Here is a 16,698-nt window from a genome sequence, read left to right as displayed (position 1 = left end):
GCAGCTTTGACGCAGTACTGACACATGTTTAAGCCAATAGAAACCGGTCTTTGTTACAGGTTAGCCAATGGACTGTTGAGTTGAAAGTGAAAGGCGGGGATAGGATTCCTTAGCAACGCTTGGCTCCCTGGGAGTGGTGGCGGTTGTTTCAACATGGCGGCGGCAACAAAAACAGCAAATTCGGGGATATTTTGGATGGATGGCGGTACGCTAACTTTGACTAAACAATGCTAGCTTGCTTGTACATTGACCATTCAAAAATATATGATTGTAATTTGTAAAAGGTTTCTATAAAAGTTTCGTAGATGTTACTTTTGTGTCAATGCTAGAAGTTGTTATTCCTGAGGAAGTGAGACAGCTAGCGTTACGTTTACTGAATGAGCTAACAGTTACTGCTACATGTGGTACATTACATGTTAAAGTATTTATCTTAGGTCACGTTAACATTGTCTTTTATATATGAAACGCTTTGATAATAGTATGAATGTTCAGCGTCATGTTGGCAGACGTGGGAAAAGTACTCCCATCTTGTACTTGAGTAAAAGTAGAACTACCACAAAGTAGCCTACTACAGAGTTAGCATCGAAATACTTAAAGTACCAAAAGTAGAAGTAATTATTAGGCAGATTGGCCCATTCTAGAATAATGTAGAATAATTTATTCATGGCATAAAGTAGCTACACGATATACCTCTGAATTGTAGTGGGGTAGAAGTAGCAAACATTTGAAATACTCAAGTAAAGTACAGGTCCCTCTCAAAATGGTACTTCAGTACAGTACATGAGTAAATCTACTTAGCTACTTTACACCACTGTAAATGAAGTCTTCTCTTTGCCTTGTGCATTGTTTCAGATGATGAACAGCCTCTGGTGTTTGTTCCTGGTGAGTCTCAATGACATTGTATGGATACTTTCTGAACACAGTATGAAATACTAAGTATCTATTAAACAAATGGCTCTTCATTTGTATTCCCCCATACTCTCAGGATTGGAAGGAGAAAGGAAGACTCAGACCCCTTTCAGTTTTGGATCAGGCAGCACCAGTACATCCAGTATGAGAGGTACCAAGATGCGAGCCCGGCGTAGCTCTGACTGCAGGAATGGCAACACACTAAAGAAAGGGGGCAGGAATCAAGGCCACTTACAAAATGAGCCCTCTAGTGTTTATACCAAGGATAAATTGCCAGACCATCACAGTGCGACTGCAGCTACAGAACACACCCTGTTTCCATCCTCTGGTATTTTTCTCACCTCAACACAGGTAAACGATTGTTTAATGTAGGTTATTTTTCTGTTTGCTCCATGTATGTAAGATAGTTGTATATGGAAGAGGGTTTATGGATAATCTGACTCGTTTTTTATCGATGCTGACAGGATTACATTATTCGTTTCTGTAAATATATTTTATGTTTTTATCTTAATTTGCACAGGTATCCTCTGAGACCAGCAGAAGTAAAAGCCAGGTCTGTTTGAAGGACCTCTGTCCTGAAGATAAGCACCGGATTGCAAATCTCATTGAAGAACTAGCCAGGTATTACGCAGGATATGAAAACTGTAAATGTGGGTCGTTAAAAAGTTCATATGAATGTATGATTTGGGGTATTGTTGTGAAGTTAAACAAAAACAAAAATAAGCAGGGGGCCATATTGTTGTAAACTGAAACTAAAGAAAAACAATATTTTCAAAAAATGCAAAACTAAACTGCAACAAATACAAAAATCTTATTCTGGTTTTGTATTTTATCCCTACATAATTTCGTTCAAAAAAAATGAATGGATTTCTTTCAATTTGGAACCACAGAACTGCAGAAATTGATTATTCCAGTAGATGGTGCTGTGCAGCAATTATTTTCACAATATAATCCCCAATGTTTTTTGCAGACAGTTTAGTCTTGCAGAGTTATTACATATGAAGAACATCCTTTGAATCTTGTAGCACATCAAATGCCATTTAACCAAGGTTTTCAGATAAGCTCTTAAGGTGACCAACTGGGATCAGATTTAAATAGCAAGTGGCAAATGTTATTCTGAGTATGGTATTAACAAAGCGGAAGATGATTCCTAAAGGAAAAGATTTAAACCTTATAGCCTTGGACTAAATTACGATGATTTTTTTTTTTTTTCTTACTGGTTTTGCTGTTGCAATATGATTTGGGTGATATAATATTCAATCTCAAAAATGATACCTCGATATTTTTGAAGGATATTACCCAATTATTTTCCTCAAATTTGTTGAGTACAATTTTTAGGCCAATAAATCACTGCATCACTACATATTCTATAACAAAATCATTATTCTTAATAAATATTGCACCTCTTGTGGTTTTAAAATGATACTATTCAAAACGTATGTAAGAAGTGATACCTGTTTTGAATTGTTTAATTTTGAATTCCTTTTTCATCCTTTGTCACATTTGGACCTAATTTTGTAGACCACCTGTGCTCTAACTCAGTTGTTTCCTGTTCTCCAGAGTGAGCGAGGAGAAGGAAGAGTCAGTGCAGCGCCTGAAACAAGAACAGGAAAACTTTGAGGGCAAAATCCAGAAGCTGGAGCAACAGAACGTGATCATAGTAGAGGAGAGGGAGAGTATCCTTTCAAAAACACTGCAGAAAGTAAACAACAGTAAGATAGATTCTCTCACCCACCCTTTTGTGCAGTGGTGGGTGAGGTGATTTGTTGTGTTTGTCATAATAGTTTTTCTAATCAACCCGTAGGACTGCCGTCGCAAATAGCCACCTTGGGTGATGGTAGAAAAGTCAATTAATGTGCTTGACCCACAGTGGTTGAGATTCTCTGTGTTTTGGTAGTAATTTTGAGTAATCGTAAAATAATATGGCTACCTTTTTAATTTAACTAAAAGTTTAGTGTTGTGTCACTTCCACTGCAGCTTCTGCGAAATGTGTTGCTCTATAATGAGCAAACCAGAGGTCCCTCAACATTTCCAGGGTACAATAGTTTCATACATTTTGTAACATTAACCAATACATTTTTTTAGAAAGTATGGTATCTCATTTCCATTCTTCCACTGCCTGTTTTAACCTAAAATATACAACGAACCAGTAAAATCCTACGCTGTAGTATTGCAAAGTTGTTCTTGGTTCACAGTTGCATATCCTTAAGATGACCATAAAGATCCTGAATGAAGTGCTTGATGACATTGCTTGATGTGCTTTCCATCAGTTAGTCTGCAGGGGGCAGTGTTGTCTTAGGTACGGCTAAGTACAGTTTCTGGCCAAGACCCCCTTCAATTTGATACAAAAGACAGAGAAAGAGCAGATTCTTTTGAATGATTTGATGCCTGCTGCACATGTATTTTGCAAGTGTAGCTTATGCGCTGTTGTGTACAGAATCAATTTCAAGCTTGGAGCCATGGCGCCAACCATCTAAATCATCTTATCATTCAAAGATGAATGTTGATATTTACTGAGGAGACTACAGTGTGTGCTTTCGCCACCATGTGTCTTTGTTACACTCCCTGAATGTTGAACATTAACTGAGGAATATCACTCAGAATCCCTTCCTCCTTACAAAATGAGATCAGGTGGGTCGCCTGCTGATTCTTGATTGTCTAGCATGGGGTAAGTGCTAGAGTTACCGCCATAGTGTGCTGTTTATTGCACACCACATCCCATTTACTGTCTCAAAACAATTCCGCCCAGGTCAAAGCCAGAGCATGGCCAGCAGACGATTTAGGTTAAAACCACTACACAATTTCAGGGAGTAATTGACCCCGCTGGTAAATTGCACGATTGGCAACGGCGGCGGGGAAAATTAGAAAAAGCACAACTCAATTAAAGGCACTTTGGCTCGGAGACTTGGCATTTACACCAAACTTCTAAACTCCATTAAAAAGGTATTTGAGGGGAAAAAAAGTGTTCAGATCCATGCACCTCAGGGGGGGGATAACGTAGTCTTTCAAAGTGCATGCAGGAGTCAGGAAGGCTCTTCTCAGGCAGAAGGTTCCGGCACTTCTCCGAAAGGTTAAGGAGACACCAAAGGCAAACACACTGAATGAGAGTCTTGTCAAGTCTAATTCCATTACGCCTCAGCTTATCTTATCTATCCACGATTCAGGGTTGTCGGGGGGGTATAAAGAATGCAGGGCTATACCTTAGCCCCAAGCCACCTCGGATGAGAGGGGAAAAGTACCCTTGATATTAAGGGTGTTCAGCTGACATTTGGAAGTGACTGGCACACAGCACTGAATTTGCGTTTCAGATAGGAGGATAGGACTTCAAGGCATGTTGGCATGGGCTAAAGTCGAGGTGGCATTACAAACACGGCGCACCACTCTACTCGCTGTATCCAGAATAAAGCACAGCAGGTGCTAGCGCTAATGCCATTTATTGAGTTCAAACAATTGGAGGGAATCCTGAGGCCATGGAGAGTGGGGGATAACTGCCCTGTTTGAATATGTCATTGAAAATGCTACATGTTGTGATAGAGGACTGCCAGAGATAAAATCCATTTAAACCTGACATTAACTATGTGGAAATCTGGTTGTATCCAACGTGCATCAGAGGTTTTTTAGCACTTAGTTTTCTCTTGGCAGATTAAGATCCTAATATTCTTTAATGACAGCTCTGTAGGCACTGTCATGATCTGTCCTTGGTGTTGTTTATCTTGCTTTTTTCTTTAGAAAAGAGTGATGTGGGTTATATTATGTGATATGCAAGGTGCACTCTATTTATTAGATGTGTTAAAAACGAATTAATGTTTTCTCCCCTTATTTTGACAGTCTAGAGAAAGAATAAAAACAGTTGGAGAGAGAGGTTTGACATGCACGGAGATGCCAAGGCTGAATTCAAAACTCAATTATGGTCTGTTGCTTCACTAGAGCTTTATCTTTTGACTACTATCAACAAGAAATATAGTAAATACAGTGATTCTGACAGGTTGAATGAAGAACCTTTTTGTGAGCCCTTCATTCTGCTTAGCTTAATTGCAGGGGAGTCTGTAAATAAGAACTCATAAGATCTCATTTGAGAGGGTTAGGGTTAGGCCTTGTAAACAAATGTCATTCTTTCAACTTCATATATTTTTTACATTTAAGCAATGGTGGACAACATTTGAAATGAATAATACATAATGCATTGAAAAGAGTCAAATTGGCTTAAGTTTTCTCTGCACACTTTTATATATTTTTGGCTTTGCAAACCTAGTCTGTGCCTTCAAAGCTGGTTCTTCACATTACTTGTGATCATGGCAAAAAAGATGGCCAAGAATAGTTATTGTGTGACTTCTGTGTGTTTGCACTTTGAATTTTTAAGGCATTTTCAAAAAGAATGGTAACCTGACGCTATTTATTGGTGTATTGTGTGACTTGCAATCTTATCTCCCCCAGATTCAGTTGTATTGAAGCAGTTATGTTAACTGTCTTCTTCCATTAATTCCCCGTCATTGCTTCCTTACACACACATTCATACACATCATCTGCCCCCGTTCTCTCACATTCTTGCTCAGGCTCAATCTGTTTGGCACAGTGTGCTAAAGCAGGCTTTAAAATATGCCCCCCTCCTGTGCAAATTTGTTCCACCTTGAAGTGGATTTCATTATTTCATTTGAGCCTCTGCCTGACAGGGAAGTGAATCATTTTGACAGGCCCCGTCTGAAGCCTCTTCAGCCCAAGCCCTTGATTCTGAGTATTTTTGGAGCAGGGGGGAGGAGTAAGTCATTGTCGGCGCGTTGCAGCTGTGATGTAAACCGGGGGCTTGCCGAGTGCTTGGCCCCCATTGGCTGACGTCCAAGGCTATGGAGGAAGCATGTTTAGTGTGGCGACGGGCGGAGAGGTGGAATCTTATCAGCGTTGCTCCACTCGGTTCAGATTACCCAGCGCTTGGTGTCCAGTGACTGCATCAGCCCGTCTACACATTAACACACGTTACCTTCATTTAAAGTAATGCCAGATAGCCTTAACAGATAGCCTTTGTGTGTATTGTGTAGTCCCCCCACTAAACCCATATTTGTATTCAAGTGCGATATATTCGTGTCTATTGGTAAACATTTGTTTTAGTCATGAGAAATCATGCGGAAATAGTGTTTTTATGCGAATCGGATGAAATATGAGCAGCAGGCTTTTTCAACACACAACTCTCTATCTTGGACTGAGGGGGAGCTGTATAAGCATATTCAGTATCTCCCCTTCAAGACCCTTATTCATGCTGCATACATAGAGCAACCAGCACAGGTTTACATGATGTGATGTCCTTGTGATGTCCTCAAGCTTTCCATATAAAACTACTTCCATGGACATTATCAGTGCAGCGGTGGAGGAGCCTTACTTAGACGGAGGGTTCAATCAAAGTGTTTCCTCACATTTCCCGAATGTTTATGGAAGCTGCTGCATTGCATTTGTCTGGTGTCTGCTTCTCGATTCAAAGCCGTCCCCGCTCTCCTCGCCTTCCCTCTGTTTCATTTCCACAGCCTGATTGAAGTCTCCTAACAACCAAAGTGTTTTCTTATGGACTGTTCCGCCAACTATTCTTCAATAACACTCTACTTTGAACTTTGATTTTCTCTTAAAATGGGGAATTTTTTTTCTCAAACGGATGCGGAAAAACTCATCAGCTGAGGGAGCAGGGCCACCATCATAAAAAGATATGGCCTGGAGGAACACACTTTAAGGTCAGCTTGGGCGGGAGTGTGTGTTCCTCTTGCTTTATTGAAGTGTGCGAGCTGTTTACAGTGCAGGTGGGGAATTTGTGCTCTCATGTCTCTCTGTGTTTGCGTGGGTGTGTGTACTCGGGAGTGAGAGTCAGATTGAGGTTGATTATTGAATGTGTGTAGTCTCTCCATTCTTGTGCTCATTATCTTTGTATGTGCTGCTGTAGTGTGCTGCTGCCACTGTCATTAGTGGGCTCCTGAGGCGCAGCAGTAGTTCCGCTCCAGATTAGTTTTCTGGTGTGTGCCAGCTCTCTGTCTGGCAGATAGCCTGGCACGGCACTGCCCAACTCGGCTCAACACAGCTTGGCCCGACCCAGATGGTGAAAGCTCTGTGCCACAACAACAACTTTGATTTTTCTGGCCTCTTCTCCCTCTCTGTTTTCAAATTCTCTCGGTTCTGCCTACTTCTCTGGTCCAATATGTAATTGATTGGAGAAACAAGGCTTTAATTCAGATTGTCAATCTAAATCCAGCATCTATTTCTTTTTAGCTTTTAAGTGGCATAGTGGAACATTTTCCTTAGCAAAATGGCTGTTGTGTACAGAATTCCTTCCAGTAGATCCACAGTGAGAAGACGTGTAGGCACGACGTAGTTTAGTTACATTTTAGACATTTCAAAGAGTTTCCATGACGTTTCTTTCTCAGAGCGCCAGCCTTCTTTTAAATAGATAGTTCCCAATGACAGTGGTGCTTATGATACCGCCGAGAGAAAAAGTATTTTCTTTTTAGAGTGCCCTGTCTTTTTTATGTGGCCGCTCGAAGCTTTTCTAGTTTCGGAAGTTTTCATAAATGCATTTTGTTCGTCACTGTTGACTCTTGCCAGACAATCCTCTGATGTTCATGGTGAAAAAACAACAATAAGATAGTAGCCCAATAAGATATTCAAAAGCAAAGGGTGCTTAGAGTATATTGTCCCTGTCCAGCATTTTCCTTTGCCCTAAAACCTTTTTTAATTAAAAAAAGTTTTGGGAAAATATTTATTTTGCACAGTCTGCTTTTTTCTCAGCCAAATCCAGGGGTATGTTTTAATATTTAATACTAAAAGTTGTGTTTTGATGTGTTCAGTGTACTTGCTGTTGGTTCCTTAACTGTGGTCCTCCAGGCCTGCAGCAGCAGTACAGAGAGTGCCAGGAGCTGCTGGGGCTCTATCAACAATACCTCTCTCAGCAACAGGCCAAACTGAACCAGTCCATCGCCCAGCTCAGCCAGGAGCCAGCGCATAGCAAGGTGAGGTACGGGGCAGAGGGGGGGAGGGGGGGGATGTGGAAAGCCCTAATAAGGGTTTTAGTAGTGCAACATGCAATATAACGTGATGGGCCAGCTCCTGAGTGAGCCATTTTGATAAAACTCATGTTCCCCATACGGTAGGCATTCCAGCATTACAAAAGAAACATCCAGTGGAAAAGTAAAAAGCTAACATTAGGCTATGGTTGCATGGCTTCACGTCACCACTGATATGCTGAAGGCTAACTGGTGTTCAGAGTGATGACGTCTTATACAGTCACTTGTTAGCAACAGCCTTTTTTATGGCACAAAGGAGATTCAGACATTCACCAGTTGAGTATTTACTGACACATTTCATGTCGTAGAACAAAACATAAAAATCTATTCAGCCTGTATTAACCACAGATCTTATTTCAGACATCTAACAACAAACACATTTAAAAACAGTTGACTTAGGGACAAGGGAAACGGAAATGGTCAAATGCAAACTCATTCCCATGTTTTAGGACTCATTCATGCACCTCTCTTTAATGCATATGAAAGCACCACCGAAGTCCACTACAGTGGTCTGGTATCACTACAACACAGTGAAAACTCTCTCAAGGTGACACTTCAGAACGAAGACGCCTCTCTGGCTTCGGCCCCTGTAAGAATAGATGACTTGGCCCCACTCATTGTCCCGAGGTGGGCTCTGAATAATGTGTGTTTGCCTGCTCTCTGACCCTCAGCAAATTAGTCACACTCTCTTCCTCAGTCCACTGTAAGATGGGCTATCCTCCTTATGTTTATCTCATAATGTTGCTGACCTTGGCTTACCTGCCAGTAATGCTCAGTTGGAAATTGTCCTCTTAATCTTGTGGCCACTGTCCAGTTTACAGTTTTGAAAGGTGATTTGCATTTTTGCAGCTATAAACCAGGCCCTAGCCTTACACCACGTCTATAAAGTAGTGAAAGCAGCACATTCTCAGGGAAGCATAATAAATCTCAGCGAAGCCTAATAACACAATCACTGTATTCACGGGGGTAAAATGGAAGAAAGTCGAATTTTAAGACAAAAAGAAAATGCTTCAGGTCACAAAAAACGACATGAAGTAAAATTGATATGCAAGGTCTCATGGAACATTTCTCCCAAACACATGGGGGAAGCTTTTACTGCACGTTGAAACATGAGTTAATTAGGTTGGTTAGTGACTCCTTATTCAGTATTGGTGAATTTTGGTGTGTAGCCCAGGTCTACATTAGGATTTTATGAAGCAGCAACGTTTTTGGCGGTTATACTCCCATAAATATTTCAGAGGCTTCCTAAATTGGCCAAAATGCATTCATTGTCCTCTTTGTTCTCTGTCCAGGTGCTGAGCAGTGAGGAAGCCGCCAACAGAACATCTACTAGCAGAGCTAATGGCTCGCTCTTTGATGGCTCATACCTCAGCCTCCCTGCTACTCGAGTGCACAGGGGTGGTGGGAGTGGTGGAGGAAGAACAGCAACAACACACTCTCAGAGCAGCAATGCAGCCACTCTTTCCTGTGCGGGTGAGTTTAGTCCCACTGACGGGCCCATCCAACAGCTCAGGACTCAGAAGAGCAGGGAGTCCGAGGGCCAGCACAGATGTGGGCCCTGCCGAGGTCAAGACAGTGGCGCTCGCATAGAGAATGGCCACCATGACACTTCTAACCAGCATGAGTGCGAAAGGTACAGTTTATATCATTTTTCATACCATATTATAGTATTAGTTTTATTATAACCGAATTGTGCATTTATCAAGACACAAACAAGAAGTCAGGATATAACACAATTATAATAATATATTACATGTTACTTGTTACCCACACAATGACCATTAATACATTTTTCTACAATTTCTAACCCAGTGTAACCTTACATTCTTGAAGAGAGCTTTGTTAACTTTGAATTAAATCAAATTGTTTAACTTGTTTCTTGTTTAACTTCTACAAAACCATATCAAAACATATGTTTATGAACTCTTACACATCTCGAGAAGTATAATAAAGGTCTCATTTATCCAGTCGTATACTCGCATCTACCCAAACACATTTTCACTAAAACCTTACTATTCCGAATAATCAGTAACACCTCTGCAAGCACACTACTGTTCTATGCCAGTCTGGTCCGAAGGGTTTTAAATAGTACGGTTTTACCATAAAAGCATGTTTGCGAAGTATTGAACATACAATTGGATGAATGAGACTTGTCTTTGATATAGTTTTGCTGTTTTTAAATGCATCCCCAATTCACTTACACATCAAGAACACTCTGTTTCTCTATGCTTTGTTCACCATGGATGCATGCAATAACGTTTTCTTCAAGAACTCATGGTTACAAAGGGTCAGTTATCTATACATATCATCATATTGTCAATTGCCTGTTTTATGTGAGGGACTGCGGATGGAAATGAGCTCCAAGCTAAAATCCGGCATATTTACACTATTTGCATTTTTTTGTTTTAAGTGTTCATTAAAGGTGGGGTAGATAATTCACTTCAGATACACTTTTTGTTATATTCCATGGAATGCTCTTAACATCCCGATAGCAATGAATACATTAAATGCTTTGACAATAAATACATAAATAAATGTCATCTGTGGAAGCCGTGGCGCTGTAAAAAGCACGACCAATCATCTGAGCCGGCCCGGCTAAAATAACTGGATGGCCTACCTGCCTGTCAGCCTTCCATCTGTGCACAAACTTATCTCGTGCCCTCATTGGTCATGTGTGCGTCCGTGTGTGTTGGAGGAGGGGCTCTGTAAGGAAGTCTGAAGGAAGGGGCAGATTTCTTCCGGTTGCGTACTTTCAAATTCTAGCGCACTCGAGCTGGTTTCTCCATTCTTACCTACCCTACCTTTAATGTGCATTGTCCCTGCTAAATAAACGATTAAATGAAATGAAATGAAATTGGGTATTCTTTTAAGCTAAATAAAATGCATTATACAGGCTCCACAGTGGGATGGCCATTGGCTCAGAGGCTAAAGAAGCCCTGACCAGGCCTCGGCTGGGCCACGAGGACTGGGAGGAGAAGAGGCACCAGCTGCTGCTGCAGAAGATGCAGCTGGAGACGGAGAGAGAGAGGCTGCACGCACGGCTGGCCGAGCAAGAGGAGAGGCTCAACACGCAGAACCAGCAGCTTCAACAGTCGCGCCTCGATTACAGCAAGTGGGTGACAGGAGCCAAAGACAAATGAACTGTATGCTAATTGGAATCATTGCTAGCTAACGTTTTGAGGAATACGTTGATGTTTACATCTAGTCGTTATTCATAAAAGTTCATGTGTTTATGTGTCCTTGGTACTTCGGTATCTGTCATTGCAGATTGGCAAAACTTGAGTCCATTTTCTTTTTCTATTCTTTTTAGATTCCAACAAGCTACTCAATCTGATCTCAGCTCCAACACTAGAAATAGAGACCCACAGCCTGAGGGTCCCTCCCACCAACATTTACCCTCCAGGTAAACTAAGTAAACAAAGAAAAAACTGGAAACGCATACACTCAAACTAAAACTATATCAGTGAGAAACTAGCAAACTTTCTTTGACACACACATGCAGACCGTACACATATAATTACATATAATTACATTACATATCACTTGTTAGATGCTTTTAAGTGACTTACATACACTACATATAATACACACATATACTGTTTACATACACTAACTCTAACTCTGACTTAAAACTGTGTATGGTCCACAGTGTGTGTGAAGATGCAGAGGGACATCCTGCAGCGCAGAGCTCACATGCAAAACACTTGAAAACTCTACCCACTCATCTGGACAATGGCAATGGTGAGCTTGCATGTTCAATAATCAGAATGATGTCTCATCAATGGCAACATCTTGGCTCATCAAACATATCCTACAAGATCCTGTCAAGAGTTTCTTCAGACAGTGTTTCCTTTTCATATGCTTGTACAACTTTGATAAAGAACTGTATATAATCATGGTAATGAAAAGAGACGTCTTGTCAGCCTTGCTTTCAGCCTCGCTTTCAGCCTCGCTGCTTTTGCTTCTTATATAACACTCCTATCTTGTGTATCTTTACAGAGGCCTTAGAGCAGTCCAGAAAGGACATGGCTACATCTCCGGCACCTGCAAACCTGAATAGACCCACCTCATCGTCTGTGATCCGAAAGTCCTCTGAGTCCAGGTAACACATCTTTAAGAGTTTCTAGCTAAGTGAAATATTCATTATAATGCTGGGAGTATTAGCTAACGTAGAAGAACAACCTCACTGGTCAAATTCAACGGAAGTGCCAGACAAGTAGATTTCTCATTCAACAACAATACAAAAAACAGCACATTTAAGCACTTGAAGGATCCAGGCAGCACTCTTTGTTCTGTGATAGGTTGACATTCTTAATGGAGCTTTCTTCAGGACTAATAAGGGTTTCTCTCTCTGCTATAGTAAAGTCTGAGTGAGCATCTCTGTGGGTAGACTACTTCTGTCATGTAGGGACGTTTGTAAGATTATTGGCCTGCTGTCAGTCTGCAGTGTTTTATCTGTTCCCTCTCACCTGCTAAGGCATTTCCCCCTTGTGAATACATATTAACAATAATGAAAAGCATGAAAGCAGCACAAATAAAACATTTAGCTTATAGAGGCTTTTCCTGGTCTTGCAGTTGCTGCAGTGTGGGAGGCTAAATGATGTCTCTTCTTAGCCCAGCTAACTTTTCGAGCCGTGAGAGGCTAAATGAAGCTTTTTACTTGGCTAGCTAGCGCTGTGGCCAGCCTGTCAGGAGACATGCTGCGTTCCATTAGTCGGCCTAGCAGGGACCCTGCAGCAGGTGTAATTGAACAGACTTCTGGATGCACACACTGCCCTCCCTTCTCTCGCTGCCACAGTAATGAGACAGAGTAAGCAAGAGTGAGGGAGGGATGTTAAAAGTGTTTTTGAGGAAGAGTGAGGGCATCGGATAAAGTGAGAAATAGGAAGAGGAAAGTTGGAGCAGGGACAGATGGATAGCAACAGTGAGAAAGATATAGAGTAGTTTCGAGGACAGGGATGAATCACTGAGTGCGATCATCAGTTTTTTCGAAAAGGACATTTTGCTACCCTTTTTCTTCCAGCCCTTACACAGGATGGTAATTAACCTGACGGTCTAACCGGGTGTGTGTGTGTGTGTGCAGTAATATCACTTCCTGAGAAGCAATTTGTTACAGTGGTGCTTCAGACCTGTATTTTATAAAAAATGTTATTCCTAGCTGATGCAATTTGTTCTTGTATAATTTCACCTTTCCTTTTTTGTAAAAGTAGCTGGTAGTAGGAGATACAGTAATTGTGGGACTGCTTCTCTACCTCATTTCCCTAAAGGACATTTCTTTAAAACAGCTCAAAGTTTCCAACTTCAGATAAGTAACTCTTAAACAAAGCAGTGCGTGGTCCAAGTTGGATTGTGAGCTCCAGCAGATGCCCATTAATTCCAGCAGGGGACCCGGGAATCAGATCTTATTACCATCCATTTACACCTCCAAAGCCTATTAAAATTGTCGGGCTGTTCCTCGCTACACACACTGTTTTTTCTACAACCAGTAATGAGGAAGTCTGCCTCTCGGATGCCTTTTGTGGTTTTCTCGCAATCAGTTTTCTTTCATGTGCATATTTTAAAATAGTTGTAATCCTTTGGTAATCCAGTGATTTGGATTAGACATGTCTTTTTCTTAAACTACATTCATTGTTTGGAAAAAAAATAGCTTAATCTGTATATAATGATAATAAACTGCTCCTTGTATGTATTAAACAAAAGAAAAACACTGCTGTGGTAGGATAGTAAACAAGATGAAATGTATAACCTACAGTAAGATTTGGGATGTTACCTGCACCCCCCCTCCTTTGCTTGGCAACAGCATGCCCCTGGTGACCATCTAATCTTAACCAATTCAATCTCGATGTGCAAATTGCAAAACGAAGCTGGGGTTAACATTAAGTGACCTTCTTAATCCTTTCATGAATCCTGCGCTAGTTAGTAATGAGACGGTTCCAGCGCACCCCGCCCATCTCATCTCCATCCCTCCCGCCATTGCCCGCCTGCTATTGATTGGTTGAGAAATTGACATGCGGGTTATACGCAGTGGCCATTATAGGTTTTTTTTATCTTACTGTTTGGACTGCAAATGAAAAGGGGCGCCGGGGCGAGACGGCTATCTTTAATGAAAGAGGGGAGCCAAATAAGCAGTGAAAGTTACGAGTGGAGCGAAGGAGGTGGGGTATCTGGCCTTAAAGAGCTAGGAAAGAGACAAACAGTATTGCTGCGCTGGGAGCATGAAGCCCAAACGATTTTATTACATTAAGAAAGGTTTTATAAGACCTTTGTGATTTTTACATTCAGTCTCATAGAAATCTGTTTGTCATTGAAGCGTCTGTATCAGTGTAGTATCTATCAGCTTCCTGCAGATATATGATTCTCCCTTAGGCTCTAATACTGACAGGCACAGAAGACTGATGTATGAACAATACCTACATGTTGGCAAAGCATCAAAATAAGTTGTTCTTCCTTTCCTTTTTTACAAGGACAGTCCCTGCTTCTCTCTGCGTTGTGTGTATGCATGTGGCAGTAAAATAGATCAGCCCGGACTCCTTGGGGGGGGGGTATTAATATCGAGCAGCAATTCACAACTTTACCTCAAACAAACTGGAGCTAGAAATGAAGTTCTTTGTTGTGCTGTGTACCCCGCTGAAAATCCATCGGCGTTCTCTCCAGCCCTCGTGCAATCTCTATGCCACCTCCCCCCCCCCTCCTCACCCGACCCACAGCCATTTCCCCCCCCCCCCCCCCCCCATTAATGCCCAAACTGTACCCCCTACCCCCCGCACTCCCCTTGTTATAGATTGTGACCGCCGGTAAGTGATGCATTATTCATTACCGACATGTCGTTTGTTGATGGATGGCTGTTTGAGAGCCCTGTCCGTTAAATAAATCAACAAATAAAAATGCAAATTCTCACATTTCGAGAGAAGGAACCCAGCCAAAGTCCCTCCCCCACATTCCCTTTCTGCCTTCCTCTCGCTTCCAGTCTCTGTATTACGGACACGCACGCACACACACGCAGGCAGGCACGCACGCACGCACGCACGCACGCACGCGCACACAAACACACAGACACAGAATCCCCTCTCATGCTTTCTCTCTCTCCCTTCTTCTTTAGCTGATGACAGGGAGGAGACCAAATGAGGAAGACAGATTTACTTACTCAAGCTTCAGTCTCTTTTTTCATCAGTTATCATCTTTCAGACGACTTACCCCTCATTCACTCTCTCGCGCTCAAACATGTGCATACATCACTACATCTTTCTATAGGGAAATATGGCTATCAAACCTCTAAAGCTACTGATGTTCTCTGCCTCAAGTTGGTGTGGAAACCCCCCCCCCCCCCCGACATATCAAGGTCTATAGTTACGTGTGGAGGAACACAAATGCAGCCTGATTGGACGATCCAGCGGTGTCTGTCTGCTGCCCCCCCACATGCATATCAACAAGTCCACCAAAGATCGGCCTTACCTGGGAGAGCTGTGTGCGGAGCGGCGCGATGCAAATCGATGCAGCTTTAAACGAGCAGAGAATTATGTTAGCAACACCAGTGGAGCGTGCTTTAAAGAATGCATGTTTTGTATCTGGAATGGCGTTGTTCGACTGTGTATACACTGAATAATTTATCAAGCCAGCCAGACTGAGGGATTGAATCTCTATTAGCTTAATCTCCCCCGTTTTGGTTTATTTATTTTGCAGCACATTCCCTCATTTCTATTCCAGGGGAGAAAGGGCCGGGGTCCTCTCCCTCTTTTTCCCTCCCGTACACCTGCAAGAATATGTGTTTTTCTGTTGGGACGCCCCAGCGGTTTTGACTTGTTAGCGTTGCTTGTTAGGGTTCAGTAGACACTCCAGCAAGACAGATTTTGTTAACACGTCCAAGAGAGATTTGCTTTCATATTGTCTGTGTTAACAAATGAAAGGTGAATGACAAATATTTACGTTCAACGCCGTGCTCCAAGTAGACTTTGGCCTCGTGCGTGTCTGCTGACGGTCCCCCGGCCTGCTCCCTCTGTGTTTAACATTGAGGGCACGTTCTGAAACTGCCGGTCTTTGTGTGCATTTCTCTGCTACAATGAAACCGCGCAAGGATACTCATTTACAACATCGCCTACAGGGCTCCGCTGGGTTCTGTATTATAAATGTAGCCTGTGCCGATTCAACCTTTGAAACAAGCTGAGGTCACATGTGGAAAAGAGAAGCCGAAACAACAAAAAAACTCCTCTAAAGATTTAATTTTTTCCTTCTAGGTTGGACTTTCCTGCGGTTGAGTTATTGGATGTCTTTAGTCCTGTCTCTGCACATGAGCTCAGAAAGCAGTCCATCCGAAGACCCAATATATCGCAGCGTAGGCCGGGCCTCACTACCCCAAAACCCCCGGGCAGAACCCTCCTCACCCCCGCCCGGTCTTATCCTCAGAATACCCAGCAGGATCTGGAGGAAAGTCAAATACTGGAGGATATTTTCTTTATTTGCTGACAAAGAAGAAAATGGATCCAGTCACATGTATGGTCTTTTTTTTTTTATTAATACATTTAATTTTCAATTGACATTCTAAATCAGAATGATCATGTGTTGTAAAGTGTACCCTTGTAATACTGTGGTTTTAATACAAATAAACAAATATTTATACAGAATTGGTCATGCTTTTATTTTGTAATTGATGTTGCCACAGCTAACAAAAACACACTGAGTTATGCTGATTATCTCTTAGGACATTGCCAAGTTTAATACTAACGTAATTCATGATAAGCAATCTCACATTGAGACTCTG

At 41.9% G+C, this 16,698-nt stretch overlaps 1 protein-coding gene across 1 annotated transcript; it reads left to right on the top strand.

Annotated features, from left to right (window-relative positions):
- The first annotated feature begins 111 nt into the window (after positions 1 to 111).
- On the top strand, positions 112 to 16,539 carry kiaa1328 (KIAA1328 ortholog). Its single transcript, XM_034122013.1, has 12 exons — positions 112 to 205; positions 853 to 882; positions 986 to 1,260; positions 1,430 to 1,530; positions 2,470 to 2,585; positions 7,765 to 7,889; positions 9,236 to 9,576; positions 10,837 to 11,055; positions 11,254 to 11,346; positions 11,593 to 11,684; positions 11,943 to 12,045; positions 16,175 to 16,539. Exons 1-12 carry the CDS (start codon positions 154 to 156, stop codon positions 16,401 to 16,403), a joined length of 1,776 nt encoding a protein of 591 aa, XP_033977904.1. The 5' UTR covers positions 112 to 153; the 3' UTR covers positions 16,404 to 16,539.
- The last annotated feature ends 159 nt before the right edge of the window (positions 16,540 to 16,698 follow it).

The sequence above is a fragment of the Trematomus bernacchii genome, unplaced genomic scaffold (genome assembly GCF_902827165.1).
Source record: "Trematomus bernacchii unplaced genomic scaffold, fTreBer1.1, whole genome shotgun sequence".
Taxonomy (NCBI): Eukaryota; Metazoa; Chordata; class Actinopteri; order Perciformes; family Nototheniidae; genus Trematomus; species Trematomus bernacchii.
The sequence above is the reverse complement of the archived record's forward strand: the minus strand, read 5'-3'. Positions and strand labels throughout refer to the sequence as shown.

Bases quoted from the DNA above. Each gene is read 5' to 3' on its own strand.
- kiaa1328 (XM_034122013.1), top strand. From the start codon at position 154: ATGGCGGCGGCAACAAAAACAGCAAATTCGGGGATATTTTGGATGGAT. The intron at 883-985 runs GTGAGTCTCAAT...CCATACTCTCAG, and splicing joins GCCTCTGGTGTTTGTTCCTG to GATTGGAAGGAGAAAGGAAG. The intron at 9,577-10,836 runs GTACAGTTTATA...TGCATTATACAG, and splicing joins AACCAGCATGAGTGCGAAAG to GCTCCACAGTGGGATGGCCA.